This window comes from Drosophila ananassae, chromosome XL, assembly GCF_017639315.1.
Source record: "Drosophila ananassae strain 14024-0371.13 chromosome XL, ASM1763931v2, whole genome shotgun sequence".
In the NCBI taxonomy this organism is placed as follows: domain Eukaryota; kingdom Metazoa; phylum Arthropoda; class Insecta; order Diptera; family Drosophilidae; genus Drosophila; species Drosophila ananassae.
In genome coordinates, this window is record NC_057931.1 from 7,057,228 (window position 1) to 7,075,993 (window position 18,766).

Consider the following 18,766-nt stretch of genomic DNA (forward strand, 5'->3'; position numbering starts at 1 on the left):
TATACAAAGGCATAGGATTTTAGATTAATTATACAGCTTGAAGTTTCCGACTCCGATTCAGGTTTAAATAAGAGTTAGAAAGTATCTTAATAAAAATATTTTATCAATCAATTAAAATGGAATTACAAACACTATAACCTGGAGTAGAGGCAATTAATTTATCCCGCTATCACTCCATCACATTAGCTGGAATTGGCCAAAGTCCTGGCAGTCCTGCCCGACACTCCTTTTCGCTCAGTCATGAGACTTGTGGGACTCTGTCTGCTCTCCGCCTTGTGGCTCCTGGGAAACAGCCAGGACCAACGTACTGGCCAGGAGTTGCTCCTTGCCAAGCTGACCCCTCCCCAGGACGAGATGAAGGTCCAGGTCTTGGCCAAGGCCACTCACTATGTGGTCAAAAACTTCATTGCCAACAAGATCAACACGATGGTGATCAGGCAGGACTGTATGGAATGTCCTGATGAGTTACTTGACCGTCAAAGCACCATAGTGGACCATGTGCTGTCGAATCTGGCGCCGAATATCAGCGTGGTGCTCCACAGCGGCGATGACCAGGAGGAGACTTCCTGGGACTACACGCTCTTCGTGGTCAACTCCCAGCGAGAGTTCCTGTGAGGATACCGACAAGAAGGATGAGGATACCTGTAAGCCCCATAATTCATTCAACTTCTTTGATAGGTTTCTAAAAATCATCTTCCCGGACGAACTGGTGGAGCGGGAGTTCTATTTCGTGGTGGTGGTGACACAGTTCCAGTCTCCTGACACCGTCGAGGCAACCGTCGGCAAGATAATCGTGGCCAGCCTGCGGTTTCCGGTGATCAATGTGGTGGTGGTGGTTCAGACCACCGATGGCACTGTCGTCTTGTACGCCTACTCGCTCTTCACAACAAACTGCACCATCGGCCTCACCCTCCTGGAGATCAATCAGTTCGATCCGGTCACCGGAGAGCCTCTCCAGCCCATGACCTATCTGTATCCTGTCCGACAGGGTCACCTGGGGAACTGTGTCCTCAATGTTACTGCCAACCACATGCCGCCGCACTTTATTTACGAAAAGTGGACCGAGGAGCGTAACTCTTATCCGGAAAACCAGGTGGTGGACCCCAAGGATGTCTCCGGCATTGACTGGGAGGTCCTGCAGCTGCTGTCCAAGGCCCTGAAGTTCAAAATTCAACTGCTGCTGCCCAGCGAGCCGAGCCAGATCTTCGGCGAGGGTAATGTCACAGGAAGCTTTGCGCAGGTAGGACCTATCTTTTGGGCAGTAAGGATATGTAGTAAGGATACACTTTCAGCTGGCCGACGGAAGTGCCCAGCTGGCAGTTGGTGGACTGAGCGGATCGGACAAGCGAAGGTGGCTCTTTTCCAAGTCCACGGTCTACTATCAGAGCCAGTTTGTGATGGTCGTTCGTCGGGATCGGTACTTGGGCCGCTTCGGACCCCTCATGCTGCCCTTTCGGGGCAAGGTGTGGACCATGATTATCCTGATTTACGCCACCGCCTTTGTGGCCACCTTCGCCCTGAGCTCACGTTTGCGATTGCGGTATTCCTTGGAGAATCTGTTTCTTGTAGGCATTCTTACCCTGACTATCCTGTTTTTAAATCACAGTTATATAACTTACCTTTCAGATGACTTTGGGGAATCCCATACCCATGCACAGGTTGCCAGGAACAGGATTCCTGCGGTATCTGGTGGCCAGCTGGCTGCTGCTCACCTTGGTCCTGCGGGGCGCCTATCAGGCCCGTCTCTTCGATGTCCTGCGCATGCAGCAGTACCGTCCCCTGCCCAAGGACGTCGCCGGCCTCATTGAAGACAACTACACTCTGGTCTCGAACGGCTACCACGACTTCTATCCGTTGCGGATGACCCGCCGGATGTCCGAGTCCTTCTCAGCCCGCTTCGACCGGGTCCAGCACGCCGCCCCTGGAGAGCGACTGACATCCATTGCGCTGGTCAGCAACCTGGCCTACTGGAACCACCGGCACCGCGACATAACCCGTCTGACCTTCGTCCCCCAGCCGATCTACACGTACCAGCTGGTCCTCTACTTCCCGCGTCGCTCCTTCCTCAAGCCGGCGGTGGACCGGAAGCTGAAGCAGCTCCTCGGCGCTGGGGTGATAGCCCAGATCGGGCGGAGGTACGTGAACTACCTCTGCGACAAGGACTTGGCCGGCAACCGGGAGCTCCTGCCGCGGATCACCAATAAGCTAATGGGCGGTGTCTACCGCATACACGCGTTGGTCATTTTTCTGGCCACCGTGGTCTTTGGCCTGGAAAGGATCTCCCACAGATGGAGCTGGTTGACGCGCTTAATGGAGTGGTTTCACAGGTATTGAAAGTGTTTCTTTCTAGGTTTTAGAGGTTTATTGAGTCTATTTTATGTGGAGTCTTCTGAAAGGACTCTCAAATATATTTAATTTTAACACATAATCTTTACTTTTAATTAACTGGAAACCTATCTTTTAACAAGTTCTCATGACAGTCCTAGAGCCTTTAATGGAATACCAGAATCATTTACTTTGAAAACAATGTGATTCCGCTCCTAAGCTGTATGTTTTTTTAGTGCGCTGCTGGTTGGCCTTAAAAATTGATTTAAGACTTGTAATGCACACAGTGGTACTTGGACATTCCCTGGCCCTCTCTCGGAACCCGGACACTGGACACCCTAGACACCCCCGGGCACCACTCTCGGGCATGTGTGAGCGGCGGCAACTGGCCAACTTGCAACTGGCCGAGCGGCACGGAGCGACACTTGAGTTAAGCTGTGCAAACGTTTGCATAATCACGTTCCAATTTAAATTGGTCTATTTGCCGGGGGGAAAGGGGAGATCTGGGGATCTGGGAATCTGGGGGAGCTAAGGGAGTACTGCCACTCCCAACTCCCACTCCCACGAATCGGAAAAACTGGGAAAACTTTTATTAGCCGAGCTGAGCTGAGAGTTGTCTTGTTTGTGGAATGAAAAAAATTGTTCAATTCTGATTCGGTTTGTGACTCAGATTCTGGTTCAGATTTTAGTTGCCCCATTCATCCATCCATCCCTTCATCCAGCCATCCCTTCATCCATCCATCCATCCACCCATGTGTCTACATTTCAAATCACTATTTGTTGGCCCATTGAGTGCGTAAACAAAAGAATCAACAATGTCTAGCTGGGAGAGCCAAGAGGAGTTGTTTCAAGGGCTTATTACAAGTACCCGAAAGTATGCAATCATTTATTTTAAACGAGTTTCGGGTATTATGTAATAGAAAATATTAAAAATATATGTATACTATATATGTTTCAATCTAAAAGTCTATAAACCATTTCAACTAAGTTTTACATTTAAAAGATGGACCAAAGATGGACCTATCTATATATTCCTTATATATCTATATATATCCCAACTATAGATCCAAAATTCAAAAATTTTAAAACACTTTTTTAAAAATTACACAACTAATTTATAAATTTTTTGATTGTTTCTAAATAGATGACTAGAATCGAGAGGCCTTCTGGGGAATTTCATGGAACTACTTTTCATTTACGGGACATACTTGGACTGGATAACGTCTCGGGAGTGCCGGGAGTGTCCCGGGAATTCACGCATCCAGTCCAGTCCAGATTAGGGCCAGGTGTTGCACTTTTCGTCCTTGACAATCGGCTCTCCGCTCTCCCCGCCGTCGGTGGGCTGGCGCGGAGGAAAGACTCGCTTCCCGATGCCCGGATTGTCCTGGGTGTTGTGGAACTTCATCATCAGCATGTCCCAGTCGTAGATGAGTCCCGGGCGGAGATTGAGGCCCTGGCGGAGCATCCGGAACATGCGGCATATGGCTTCGTAGTCGGGACGGTCGTAGAAGCCCAGTCCGCGGCAGTAGTTTAGGTACATGGTGAACTCGCAAGGATAACCCTCGCAGAGCGCCTCCACCGACACGGAGATCTTCTTCTCATAGATCCGCTCGTACTTCTGTTGCTTGGTGGAGGCCTTCAGGCCCTGCCACGGCAGGCTGCCCCGGTTGAAGTACATCAGGACATAGCCGAGGGCCACCAGATCATCCCGCCGCGACGATTCGACGCCGGCATGGGCGCAAATGGAGGCGTACCGGGCCGTTCCCGTCAGACTGCGCTCCTCCCGGTAGGGGATGTGGACACCGGTAGTGATGTCCAGGTACTTCTTGGCCAGCCCGAAGTCGATCAGGTAGACCTGCTTGGACATCGTGCCGAGGCCCATCAGGAAGTTGTCCGGCTTGATGTCGCGGTGCAGGAATCCACGCGAATGGACGTACTCCACCCGGCGGAGCATCTGCTCGGACAGGAGCAGGACCGTCTTGATGGTGAAGGCCTTTTCGCAGAACTGGAACAGTCGCTCCAGCGACGGTCCCAATAGATCCATTACCATAGCCTGTATAAAGGATATATATAGGATATAGTCACCTGATCCCTGGACCTTACCTGGTAGTGCGGCTCCTTGCAAAAATATCGAATCTGCGGCAGCCCAGGAGCTGGGCGTAGGGCGCGGTAGAGACGGCGCTCGTAGTTCAGCTGCGGATGCTTCACTTTCGTGCTCTCCACCTTGATCGCCACCCGCTCGCCATTATGGATATAGACCGCTAGATAGATGTCGCCGAAGGAGCCGCTTCCGATCTTACGGATCACTTTATAGCTGCCGATACGCACTTCGCGGCTGCGGGACGATCTGAGCCGTTCCATTTTGTGCCTTTGTTTCTGGTTTGAGTGCTGCTTCCGTTTCCGGTCTGAGTCCCACTTCCGTTGTATTCCGTTTCTCCTCTTCAGCGGCTTTAAGGTGCACGTTTGCTAGATTTTCAGTTTTTCATTTGATCCGAACCGGGCGCAAGGAACTAAATAAATGAGTGATTTTGGGGCGAGGGAAGCAAAAGCCAACAGGTGGAAAGTGTAGTGTTTTAAAAATATATGTGTTTCAAAAAAAAAAAAACCTACTATGATTTGTTATTTTTAGGCTTTTCTTAGTTCTTATCCTTTACATCCATTTATCTAAAAATTTAAGACCATTTTATAAAAAATATGAAAGCCAACTGGCATTGTTCTGATCGCTTCTCTAAACTGCATTGAAATTCAATATTTAACCACGACTCAAGCGGATCCTTTAAGAGTCCTTCGTGTGTCCTGTACGCGTCCTGCATTTGCATGTGTGTGAGTGTATGGGTATTTGTGCGTATCGATTATCCTGGCAGACGGCGACATCCGCAGACGGAGACAGAAACTGAAACAGAGACAGAGGCGGAGGCGGAGACGGAGGCGCAAAAGGATACCCAAGGATGTGAAAGGGGCCAGGACTGGCAGGGGGACGATTAAAGTGGGAGTCAAGTGGTGGCGAGGACGGATCAACTAGCCAGTAATAATGTCTTTCGCTGACATTTGACATTTTGGCTATATATCACTCACATTGTGACAACTGGCAACTTGGCATTCAAATATAGCCACCAGGACACTCTCCCGCTATCTCGCTCTTGCTCACTCATTCACTGTCGTTAGTAGGATGTTTAAGGACAATAAATTTGTGGGCCTGTGCGTCCTGAAAATGTTTGGCAGTAGCCTTACTGGCTGGCTGCCTCGCTGCCCGGCTGCCCAGTTTGCCTGCAAATCCAATGACAAGACGGAAGCGACATATTTGAACGGGAATGAAGCGGGATTTTGAGGCTGCAACAGGACATTATCCATCGTTGCCACAGAGAGAATAATTGTTTTCAATTTCGGCCCAAAATATAACTCACAACATGTCAAACTTCATGTCTATAGCTTTAATAGTCTGGGAGATATAGTGTTTTTTGTCAGATTGGGGGACAATCGGACACAAGGACATGCTTGAAAGTGCCACCCAGAAGCCATTTCTCTCAGTGCCATGTCAGAAAGTGGAGTTCGAGGTGGAAATGTAGATGGAGCCTAACGTTTACATCATAACATGGTCGCCTGATGGATAGACAGATAGCCGGGCATTAGCATTAGTGGCCAGGACAATGGGCCCACCACGATGATGATGATGATTCCGAGGACTCCTCGGCGACAGCAGCTCCTGAAGTGAGCCAACTCCTGATACTGATTCGGATGCGGATCCCGCTTCGGATTTGGATTCAGATTTGGATACCGATTCGGGTTCAGATTCAGATTCAGATTCAGAGACGGTTTTTCGGGAGGGCGTGGCCCTTGGGCTGAGACTGAGGCTGAAACATGCGGGTAAATTATCTTTTCATTTCCATCAACGTCGCGTCGTCGTTGTCCCGGGTTGTCCTGGTTGTCCCCGTCTGTCCTTGTTGTCTGGATTGCCGTTGTCCTTCCCATGTCCTCGTGGCAATTGCCGGCAGCCCTTACTCCTCACACGCACTGCCACGTGAGAAATGAGGATGTTGTTGCTTTAATTAAGCCAGGAAATGAGGACTAAAGGATTATTGAAGGACTTAAATGTTTCGTAAGATTCATTTAAATCATTTAAATTGATTTGATAGGAAAGATATGTTTTAGAAAACAAATTATGAGAGACACTTGTGGTTAAATTGGGAAATAGTTCTTCTTTTAGGACTAATGAAGTACTAAGAATGGGTAACAGGTTCCATTAATTTATTAATTTTATTATGGTATTATTTTCTAAGGAAAAACGCTCTAAAATATGGTGAAATATTAATCGAATCTATCGAAAAGTGGTCAGAAGCTAAAACTCTAATATGCGGCTTTAAGGTGGCTTTTTTATTTCGTTTTTTGTACCAGTTTTTTCAGAAAACATATAAAAATATATAAAACCCTCACACTCTCAAATTGATTTTAGATTTATATTGAAATCACTCTCAAAAAAGAGATAATTGTTTATCGAAACATATTACAATCGATATCTATTCTATCTGTCGTTTTAAAAGAACGATCTACATATACTTTCATGATTTAGATGTTTATTTTTCATATTAACCCACTTATAAGCCCTTAATTTCGTTAAAATCTTTTTGTAGAAAACAACCACTAAGAAGTAGTCTCTAAAAAGCTGTCATGTGATATGATATAGCTCCCCATTAGCTCCCAAACAATACTCCATCAAAGTGATAAGGGAGATGGCTTATTATCCAATTGAAAATTCATCGTATCACTTAGCAGCTGGCCACAAAGAACTTTGAAAACACTGCTGGCCCAGTGAGTGTGTTATCCTTGTTATCCTTTCTGCCCGAGCAAGTACCAGGTACAGTTCAGGGGGGTCCACCTGCCCAGGTGTGTAAATGAGCATTAATGAATATGAAAGTTATCCCATTCGCTGCCCAGAAGTTACCAACGTGACGAAAACAAACGTGACAGAAAAGTTCGAGAGGACCGACAATTGCACATAGTTAGCTCAGTTAGTCCCAGAAAGAGACGGACTGCACTCTTTGAGAAAGAGATAGGGATGGTGGAAGGGTAAAGGATGGAAGGACGAAAGAAGTCCGCTGAAGTTGGATGAACAACAAACAGCAAAATATAAATGACTTTAATAGCTCATCAATGATTCAGGCGGAAATCCGGGCTGTCCAAGTGCAGTCGGTTTATTGGATACCGGAAGGGCATTATGTTGCTTCTTTCTCTCTTTTCTTTTTTTTTTTTGTATTGCTCTCTTTCTATTCGAGCCGGGCCATATCTTTCTGGCCTTTGTCTATTTGTATTGCTGGCTTCTGTTTGTATTTGTTTGATTCTGCTGAGTGGAGTAGTCTGTCTGACGGGGCTGACTTTCTGGGGGCTGGGGGCCTACTGTCTGCTTAGCTGCAATGATTTTCACGCTGCCTCCGAAAAGTATGCAGCAAAATTTGCATATTGTTTTGCTCCTGCATCCTGTCCCCCAAGTCCTTACCCCTCACAACTCCAGCAATTTGTTTCGCTCCTTTTCGAAAAGTACTCTGAAAAAAACTATATTAAAAAGTATATAATTTCATGGAGTTCTTGTTAGGTTATCCTTTGAATATTTAATATTTTATTTTAAAATTTCTATTTCACTTTAGATTCACCCCCTTTTTTGATCAGTGTATAATGGCATATGTACCCCGATTTGCATTTGTGCGAGTGTTCAAGTGAACTCTCACTTCAATTGCTTCCCCTTTTACACCTGTCCATGGCCATGTCCATGTCCATGCCCTGCCCATGTCCTTGTCGATGTGGATGTCCTTTGGCATCATTATTATCATCATTATAGATGGCACATGGCCAGTTTCCCCATTGGCCATGTGACAGTAGCCGCTTGGCTTTGTGTCTCATTTATTATGCAAATCCGAGCCAGGGGTCGTCAGAGGGTTAAATTCGGCCAAAGGACTCTGCAGTCCCTCTACTCCTTATTCCTTATTGTTGATTTCAAGCCAAGTTGCAAGTGCAATTTCCATAATCATCGGGTCTTCATACCATTTAACCGAAAACAATAATGCTTATCGCATATTAATGTTAACAACACGAAGCGACAAAAATAAATATTACAAATCACACGCAATTCGAAATAAATTTATTGGCCACTGACTGAAAAAATAATAATAATAAAAAGTAAATATAATTTCAATTTTTATTCCCGCGCCTCCTCGTTAATCAATTACGTGCTTTAATTGAAATCGCCAAAGTCAATATCGAAAATCAAGTAAAACCAAAACCAAAAACTGAAACTGAAACTGAAACAGAAACAGAAATATAATATATATATAATTGTGGGGGGCTTGTGTCGCGAATGAATCTGTTTATTTATCTATGAATTTAAAAGCGGCAAGACGAGCGTCCATTCCACATTTCTGATTTCAGTATTCACATTTCACATTTCAGAATTCATTTTCGTTTTTATTTCCAGCATCGGCCAATGGCTGTTTGCCGACGAATTGCTTTTCAATTAACTCTAAGCCGTAAAAACATAATTGAAATGCCCGCGAAATGCTCGTTCTCCTGATTTTGAAAATTTCCTTTGCTTATTTAGGGAATCGAAATGAAGTTACACTCCTTTCTGATATTTTATTTGTGTTTTAAATATTTTTTATATTTTTATTAACTAAAAATAACTAAGCAAAAAGTCACAAAAAGTAATGAGACATTACATGTTTTAGGTTAAAAAATTCTAACTAAATGATCTCTGCCTTTTTTTCTGCCTGGAGGCCAGAGACTAGGCTTTGCTGGGAGGCTGTTGAGGTCTCGCAGGACCTCCCAGGACCTCCTCTCCTGCATCTGGCAGAGGCCACCCATCGGAATTATCTGAAAACCGAACTGAACTCAACTCGGCCGCCTGTCGTCTGCGGCTGTAAATGAAGTTGTGTTTTAATTAAAATTCCAGACTTTATTTCTGTAATTATATTAACTCGCTGTTCGAATTCGCAGGGCCTCCTACCAACCCCCCCCTTTGTTTTTGCTCGATCGATCTACGGGAGGCTGGGGCCAAAATGAGGGGGGCGTGGCAATAAGGAAAAGATAAAACCATTAACGGTAAAGTGGAGAAATGTGGAAAACGTGGCAACGGCATGCGGGGAACGTTCGGCTCCCTGCTTGGTCCTTGGTTCTTGGTCGCTGGTCCTCGGTACTTGTCTTCCAGCTTCCAGGTCCTGACTATCCTGAGAGTGTATCCTGCATATCCTGCTGTGTCGTCATTGGCATTGGCATCTTCTTCTTCTTCTTCTTCGCCGAGGGTCAGGTCCTGTAGTGTCCTTTCCACTGCCGCCTGCTGCCCAGCGTCCTTGCCCTGCCATCGTCCTGCCAGTCCTGCCAGCTGCCCAGGACTGCAAATGGTGTTAAAATTAATTTAATTGAATGTGAAATGAAATTTGTTTTGACACACACCAACACTAGCACTCACACACTCTCCACCACCACTCGCAACCGCCCCTTTTCCCGCCCACTGGGTGCTCTGCCCACCACCCACTACCCTTACTCTCCCCCCCCACAAGGACACGGCACTCGGCAGCGCCTTGGGGGTGCACTGAGAAATGTGTTTAATAGGATATTCTTATGAAATATATATTTTTTTTTTAATTATATTATTGACAATTTATATTTTATATTATTTTTTACTTAAATAAATACTAAGCAACTTGAAGAATATGTAAGATAGTCCTTAAAGCAAGTATCTATAGTAGAAGAGGAGGTATGCCTTGTTGGTCATATAGCTCTTGCTTTCAAAATCCTACCTCTAATAATACCAAAAATCATTACTTTCAAGATGAATATAGATGAGATCTTAAAAAACCAATAATAAATACCTATACCTTTCAAAATAACATGAAACTAAAGCCAAAAAAACAGTACTTATATAACTCTTTATAACTTCTAATTTTTTCTCCGTATATCCCTTCAAGTCATCCGTGAATTGTGGTGGATTCCTTTCGCCGATGGACCCATTGTTTTCCTATCGCTCCGCCATCGCCATCGCCATCGCCGCATTGTCGCACAATACAAATGCCGCCGCTGCATTCTGAGGGATTGTGTCCGCCGTAGGAATGCCAAGCCTTGCATAAGTGCTGGCTTATTGGGTGGCTCCCAGGGGGAGGTCCTGAGGAAGCCGGAATTCCCGGATTCCATTGACTATTGGCCACTGGACTCGAAGCCAACAAATTACTATTGACCAGAACGGGGCGCTTTCTAAAAAGTCAAGTTTATTTAAGAAAATGTTGCTTTAAAGGTGTAGATATTCTTTATAGTTTCTATTCCTACGATATTGTAGTATATATATTATTTTATTTATGTTTTATATGCTATAGTATCTATAGGTGGCATAGTATATTCTATATTATAATATATCTTTTGCCTTCTACCTCTGCTCATAATTTCTTGTTTTTAGTGGTTTTCCAATGCATTCTTTCAATTTCTTTGATAAAATAACTAACTTACGAAAAGTTTAATTACTACTTTAGTTTTCGCTTTTCTGTAGTACCGGGTATGATATATTAAAAAATCCTCCATAGATCTGCTCTTCAGATATACTTCATGGATTGGATTGTATTTGTTTTATATTTAAAAGAAACTACCTAAAGAACCTATACCTGAATCTATCAACCTATAATTTTGGATAATTTTCCGCAGCTACCCCTAGGAATGCCTGTGTGTGTGTGTTGGTCTATCTATATGTGTATATATGTATAGGTGTATGCGTATAACACCATATCGTGTCGGTGGCCTAATCAAAAACAGAAGCTTCGAAAGCCGCAAATTTCGGCCAACGGATGCTGTCAAGTGCATGTGTGTTTGTATTTGTACTTGCGTTTGTGTGTTGGTGTCTTTCATGTCTGTCTGAGTGTGTCTGTATATATGAGTGTTAGTGTATGGATATGAGGGTGCACGTCCATTTTGTGGCCGCACACGTTGCGTATGCGTAACGCATTTCTATTTCCATCGGAAGCAGCAACGGCAGCAGCGTTGAAACAACTAAAAGCTAAAAATTTTTGTTAAAATTTGCTAAATTTGCATTTTTTGACGTTTTTGCGGCCAGAGCCAATGCCTATGCCCCGTCTGACACACACCCCCCCTCCCCCCATCACCTCCTATCACCCTATCCCCCTGGCCACTCCTGTCACTACATCAGTGTTCGTCTGTTTGTGTTGCAAATATAATTTTTAATTTAAATGCAAATTTTTGGAAATCATTTTCGAAGCATTATGTGCCCATATTGATACGCAAATTGCTGTCAGCACACGCACACACACACACACATCTCCGTTCATGTATCGGGCATAGACACAGACATAGACACACTCTCTCCCACACACACATGCAGATTTAATAACGCATTCGCGTCAGTCAACCGCTGGCACAAGCCGCACATCCAACAGCAGTTTTGGGAAAGCGGGAAACATTAGATGCGATTCGTAGGGGTAGGGAGAGCAGGGGAGAGGAGAAGTAGGGGAAAGGGCTGGTGGGGGTGGTGCACTCTGGCGGTGGTATGTAGTTTCAACAAGGAAAAGGGAGCACCCCCTTCGTCCTGACAGAGTCGAGGGAAAGGAAATCAAACAGTGGTCTAGAGGTTCTACTTTCATGGAGGTTTTCTAGACTTCAAAGTAAGAAATAAATAAAATCTTGCTTTATTTAGAAGCTATTTATATTATACTATAACTCTCCATTATTATCTCCAAACTATAAAATTATAATTCAACAAATGCTCCTTTGAAAAAGCCAAGATCCCTCCCCAAGTTCCTCCTCAGAAGTTCATCCACTGTTTTGTAAAAATCGCCATTGTGACCGGCGCCAATGTAGCCACCGTAGAGCTAACAACATGCGTAATACACTGAGGAAAATGCACAAATAATAATATATAATAATATATTTAATAAATAAACATTGAATAAAATAAAAGCCAAGAATAAGCAGTTTAAAGTAATACCTAAGGTGGTTTAGAGAAAGATAAACCTACACTTTCTGAGATAAATAGAAATATATATAATGAATGAAATGTTTAAGGATAAAGTAATAATTAAAAACAACTAAAAAATCCTTTAAAATATTTGAATATTTTTTTCAGTTCATATTCAGTTTTCTGGATTCTTTGGCGTATTGATTTTTGAAGAATTCGTTAGATGTTGTTGGCTTGTCAGTTGTCGGCTCTCGGTTGTCGACGCCTGTTTTTAATGTTTATTGGCGGTGGCAGCAACAACCAACATGAGCAACATCAACAACATAGGCAACAAAAATAAAAAAAGCAACAGCAAAAGAACCAAAATCAACAAAATCAAAACAAAAAATCAGACAGAATTCAGAAAAATTCAAAAAGATGCTACCAAGTACTTTGATTTTGAAACAAAAAATTATAAATACATTAGGGAATTATTGATATAAAAATAAAAGGTAAAATTAAAAAGGTAATATTAAAAAAATAGGGTTTTCAATTAAGAAGTGTTAAGTTCTTTAAATCTTCTCTCTAAAGCTCCAAAAATATTGGAGCAACCAGAGCTCATCAATTAAAACTAAATAAGAAAGAAAAAATATTACGTCACTTCTTAATGGCACCATATCATACATATATTTTAAATATTCAACTTTTTATTACCTTACACGTTTCTTTTCGCAGAAAATTACATAATTCCATTGAACCGAGCCCTGAACCCTGAACAGTGAACATTGAACACCGAACGCCATTTAAAACCATTTCACAAGTCGTCAAATCCGATTATGAACTCATTTCACTCGCCGCTCTGTCCGGGAGTGACTTTGATGTTTAATTTGCAATTTCATTTTAATGCGCCTACCGAAGTGCCACGCCTCCCTCAGCCCGCCGCCTACTCCCATGGCCTACTGCCCAGTCCATCCACTGCTATCTCCCGGGGAGGCAGCTCCAAAGTACCACCCCACGGCCATCAGGACATCCTTCCGCTATTAAACAGTTTCCGGGTTACCCTTTTGTTTTCTTAGCTTGGAGATGCGACTCTATTTTTAAGAAACTAAAATATTATTTAAAAATTTTTATAAAATAAATACCTTAATATTTTTCAGGGAAGTAGTCATAACTTGGTCAATACTTGGCTGATTGAAGAATGTTATACCTTCCCGATCTCAGAACTCAGAGTACTATTATTTCTCATCAAAATCTGGCAAAATTTTTTTTTTTCATTTTTTGAAATTTTTTTAAGGGGTTTCATCATGATTTTTATCAAAAATTGGGCCGAAATTTTTTTTGCAAAATTTTAAGGATCCTTTGATGCAGATCTAAGGGGATTAGTTCCCTGATTCATAAATGGTACGCCGTTTTTGAATCGGATGCGAAATGGTTAAAATATTCGTCAAAAACTGCGAGAAAAGTGCTGATCGCACTTTTCCAAGGGGTATCATCATGATTTGGGCCAACATTTTATTTTGAGAATTTTCAAGATCCTTTGATGCAGATCGATGGGGATTAGTTCCCTGATTCATAAATGGTACGCCTTTTTTGGTTCGGCAGGGAAGTATTTAAAATATTCGCTTTAAAGTGTAAGAAAAGTCAAAAAATCCTACTTAGTCTTAAGATCCCCATTTTCAAAGGGATATTTTGATCCTTGAATTCAGATCGAAAGGGTTTGAAGCTCTGATAAGGGAAATGGTTTAGGTATTGGCTAGAAAGTGTTCCTAGAGTTTTTATTTTATGCCTTTATATTTGTACACTAATCATAAAATCTTTTTTATTAAAATATATATTAGTTTTAAATATTTAGTTTTTTTTTACAGATATACTCTACGAATTCTAATCGAGCTATTCTCCTTTTCTCCACCAGCTGCCATCTCTGATGTTGTCACTTTCCGTACACCTGGGCGTATGAGCAATTCATAAAGGTCAGCCACCCTCGTCCTGGTGCTCGTTCTGGCTCTCGTTCCCGCCCCTTCCCACTTTACCCCTTTCGGCGATAATTTTATTATTGCCGCTGTTGTTGGTGTTGCTGGCATTTTTTTGCTATTAGTTGGTTGCCAGCAGATGGCCATTAACGTCCATTTAGCCGGGGCGCCACGCATTTCTAAGTCGGTAACATTTTCTAATTGCCGCAGCTGGCGATGGCCTGGGACAGGCTGGGGCAGGCGAGGGGGCATTGTGGCAGATGGGGAGTGGGGATAGGGGAGAATGGTGTGACTTGAACGTTGATTACAACTGACAGCGACAACAGAAACATTACGGGGGAGCAGAGCTGGGAGGCAGAGCATCAGAGGGGGCGACTAGTGGAGCAGTTTGCATGCGACCAGGATGGATGCGATGGCATTGTTGCAAGTCTGCCAGTTGCCATTGATTTCACCCACTAAGGCAGCAATTAGTGCAACAGCAACGGCAACGGCAACTGCAACACCAACCAATGTAAGCTTTCGACCTCAAATAGGGCGGTGTATGGGGGCATGAGGAATAAAAAGGGGGCGTGCCTGGGAAAAAGGAGGCGTGCCCCACCTTATCCCATTAGCACCCGACAAACTCTTTTTGCATTCATTTATGAATATTTTAAAATTCATTGCTGATGTTGCTCGTGTTGCAGGTTGCAAGTTGCAGGTCCCTTGTGGCTGGGAAGGGCTGGGTAAGGGGGTTCTCAGCCATTATTGAAATCTAGACGGAAATTAAGTTGTCCCGCCCGACCGTGTGGCAATAATAGAGTGGTGGAGCAGCTCCAGCTGAACCCTGAATCCTGTAACCCCGTCCGGTAGTCCTGCAGTAGCCCAGCTACCTGAGACATCTTAATGGCCATGTAAGACCAAAGTTCGTCCTGGATGCAACTTGCAGCTGATGTATGTTTGTGTCAGAGTGAGGCTGGAGAGGAGCAGGAAGGGCAAGGACTAACCAGACTCCATGAGAATCCTTTCAGATCATTTTTGCAAGAATTATGGATTTATTTTTAGCATAATTATAAGAAATAAATAATAATCTACAGTGAATAGGAGCAGTATATATTTATGTTATTCATAGACTATATTATGGAAAGAATATTTTAAACTAGAGACTTTTTTTTCAAAACCTTATGTTTCACCTTAAGAAAGTTCTTCTTCAAATTAAACCTCAACTGCCACTTGGTAAATATTCCAAACCCTCCCCAAAAAATGCTTATATTTTAACTTATATTTTTAATCTTAAAAAAACTTTTAAATCTCCCTTGTTTTTATTTTTTTCAGTGCCCTTTCCGTCTTAGAATCTTGCCATTTTTTTTTTGGGGACTGTGAGTGCCTCCAGGCTTCAGGATTCAGGCTTCAGACTTGAAGCTCCCGGCTGCAGGTTCCGTGTTGCAGGTTCCAGGTCACGTGCCGGATGCTGACGCTCCTCGGGTTAACAAGTAACAGGGCCACTGGGTCCAGGGGCGGAGGTTACTGGGTAGGGGGTGGGGGGTGGTGCGTTAATGTTTCTTTTACGTGCCCGCAGTAGTATCCTTCCCCGCCTCGACCTCCCGTCTGTCTGGTCGGGTACTTCTTGGGTAATGTAAGTTAATAGCCATTGTTGTGCCTGCCCCTCGACCTCTCACCCCACCATGGCCACTCCAGACCCCCCAAGGCGCCTTGTCCCCTTGTCCACCCCCCGTTTCTAGATAGTCTTCTTGTTGCCCCAAAAAAAAAACAACAAAAAGTGAAAAGAAAAAGGTGGAACGGTCAGGTTTATTGATAATTATTGTGCCTGGCTTCCTTTCAGCTCCTTGGACGCTTCCTCCCTAGCCCCTCCCTAGACCCTCCCACGCCTTGTTGTGCATAAATTTAATTTGGTTAATTAATTAAGAAAAGCTGTAAGTAAAGAGAGGGGGAGGAGGTGATAGTGGGAGATAGAGGAAGGGGAGGTCACTTCGCCGGGCACTAATTGAAAATAAAGACCAATTTTTTAATTAAACTTTAAATTAATTTATTGAAGTGCCTCGGGCGACGCTGAAAGAGAAGTGTGAATTGGCCAGATGAGTGTGAGAGCGGTAGAGGGGTGGGGGGTGGAGGGGATTAGAAAATGAACTTTGACCCGCGGTCATTTTTTGTAAGCAGAGAGCACAAGATCAAAGTGAGAGTTCAAGTGGAATACTTTTCGGAAAGCCAGGAAATATTTCATCAAATTCCCATTATCATAATTCACTTTAAATTTTTGCTTTAATTTAACCAGATATCTCACAGGGGAGGGAGGAGGGGGGAGGATGGGGCAAGGATTTTGCATTTGGAGAGGGGTGTTGAGGGAGAGGGGCTCGTTGCACTAAACCAACAATGCGCTAATGCTCATTTAATGCGATTTCGCACGTTTGCATTTTCTATCGGACACCCACACACACCCACACACACTCCTATGCACTCACACACACACATACACCTTTAAGCTGCCACTCCCCCTCAAAGGCTGCTACACAAATGCACATTAACGCACACACACACAGCGAAGAAGGGTAGCGGGTTTATGGGCGCTTAGATATTGGGAATTATAAGGATAATTACTTACAAAATAATGGATTAAAGGATAAAAGAAACTAATCACTTCCTGATAGATTTTAATGGCTTATATACATTATATTTCTTCTATTAACTAATGGTTTTAAATAATTTAATGATAATAATATTAACTTTATTCTAATTCATCCGAATGACAACCTTTTTGATACCCGGTACTCTCTTAGTTTACTTTGGGAGTTTAGGGGAAATGCACATTGAAAAATGTACAAAAATAAATAATAATTTTAATACTTCCTTTGTAACATTTCCCCCAACAAACTAACCAAAACCCAATCCATAAATTATAAAACCAATTCCGATAAACTTTCAACGAAATGTGCAACAAAGTATGATGAACATTTTGGGGTAAGCTTAGTTTTTTTTTTTCCATTTGAGTCGCATAAACGCATTTGCCGGCCATTCTGCTGGCCATGGCTAAAACGTATTTATCTAAGTTTTACGCAATATTTGCACTATATTACATAACCGCATTGTTCCCACCGCCAATGAAGCTCGAAATGAAAAGCCAGGCCAGCCAAAAAAAGCCGTGGCAGGGGCGGCAGCCAGATCCTGGAGCATAGGGAGTGGCATCCACAAGGTAAACACAAATTGTTGCATGGGTGCAGTGATGCGGAGATGGGCACTGAAAGAAATTCTAAAGGTGTTATTAAGATAGACCCTTAAAATAGTAACTTAAAACCAAGAAAATTTATATTAAAGTTTGAGGAGATATAGTAAATAATAGAAATATTAAATAACCGGTTTATAATAAAAATTAATACTTAATATATAATAATTCCATAATGATTTAAGTTCTTTAAAATATTTTCTATTTCTCCTAGAAATCATTAATTAATTTTGCAGAATATTTCAACCCAAAACTATTTATTATAAACTATTAATTTAAAAAGGGTAGTGAAGTTTCCCTTCTATTTGAATGTCATACTATGTCTTACTCCATCCTTACCGCAATTACAAATAATACAAACTTTACAAAGAAAGGATTCTTGAAATAATATTATAATATTATTTAGAACAGTATCCTTAAAAACATAACCAATCTTTTGACTTGAAACCCAAAATCATTGCAGTGCCTTTTGTCTATTGTTGCCATTTGGTTAGATATTTAAATGAAAAAGCAGTGCTAGACGGTTCATACACGTGGAGAAAAGTGGTGGAGAGACATAAAAAAGAAGTGAAAATATTAATTAAATTAAAACCAAAAAATCCAGCCCGCAAATATCCGCACACACGTCCGCACACTCTCCGACACACACTCGCATAAAATGTTGTAATCACGATTTATGCTGAGTTGGTTATTTACACTTTGCACTTAATATACACACACACATATATATCGTGCACTATATGTGGGTGTATGCATGTGTGGGTAAAAAGGATGTGCATACATGAGTGCATGTTGCAAACGCGGTGTGGAAGCTTTTTGCATGTTTAGCAGAAAATAATATGCAAATTATGCAATTATTTTAGCTCCTGTGTCTGCCGAGCGCCCTTATCGCCCACTATTCCGGCGTGAGTGTGTATGTGTATCCTTTTCTGCCAGGTATCCTGCCAAGTGACCAACACAACAGTAACACCAACAGCAACATCTGAAGCATCAGCAAATGCAACACCGGACAAAAGGAGGAGGCACTTTGCCTGATTGCTCCCGTCTGCCATCCAATGTCCTCGAACTGCGAACTCTAATCGGCACTGGCACACAGGATTGTCGGACGAGAGTCGTCGTCCTTCGCAGCCTTCTCAGCCATCTCAGGACGAGGCTACTTTTTAACGTTCCTGATTTCTGGCAGATCATTTGCCAACTTTTCCTTTGCCGGCAACTTGCCTCTTTTCCTTGTTTTTTTTTTTTGTTTTTTTGGCCAGACAACCGCATTTCGTTTCGTTTCGCTTTGTTTTTTCCTCTCTCTGGCACGGCGGCATTGTTTCTTTGCACTTTCAGGACAAA

The 18,766-nt window shown here is 43.0% G+C and overlaps 2 protein-coding genes across 2 annotated transcripts; one reads left to right on the forward strand and one right to left on the reverse strand.

Moving 5' to 3' along the window:
* Positions 1-240: 240 nt before the first annotated feature.
* LOC6502264 lies at positions 241-2,334 on the forward strand. Its single transcript, XM_001966081.1, has 4 exons — positions 241-611; positions 679-1,240; positions 1,293-1,565; positions 1,627-2,334. Exons 1-4 carry the CDS (start codon positions 241-243, stop codon positions 2,332-2,334), a joined length of 1,914 nt encoding a protein of 637 aa, XP_001966117.1.
* Positions 2,335-3,481: 1,147 nt separating this feature from the next.
* On the reverse strand, positions 3,482-4,907 carry LOC6502151 (casein kinase I). Its single transcript, XM_001966082.4, has 2 exons — positions 4,429-4,907; positions 3,482-4,378 (listed from the first exon to the last, which is right to left on the reverse strand). Exons 1-2 carry the CDS (start codon positions 4,684-4,686, stop codon positions 3,602-3,604), a joined length of 1,035 nt encoding a protein of 344 aa, XP_001966118.1. The 5' UTR covers positions 4,687-4,907; the 3' UTR covers positions 3,482-3,601.
* Between the last annotated feature and the right edge of the window lie 13,859 nt (positions 4,908-18,766).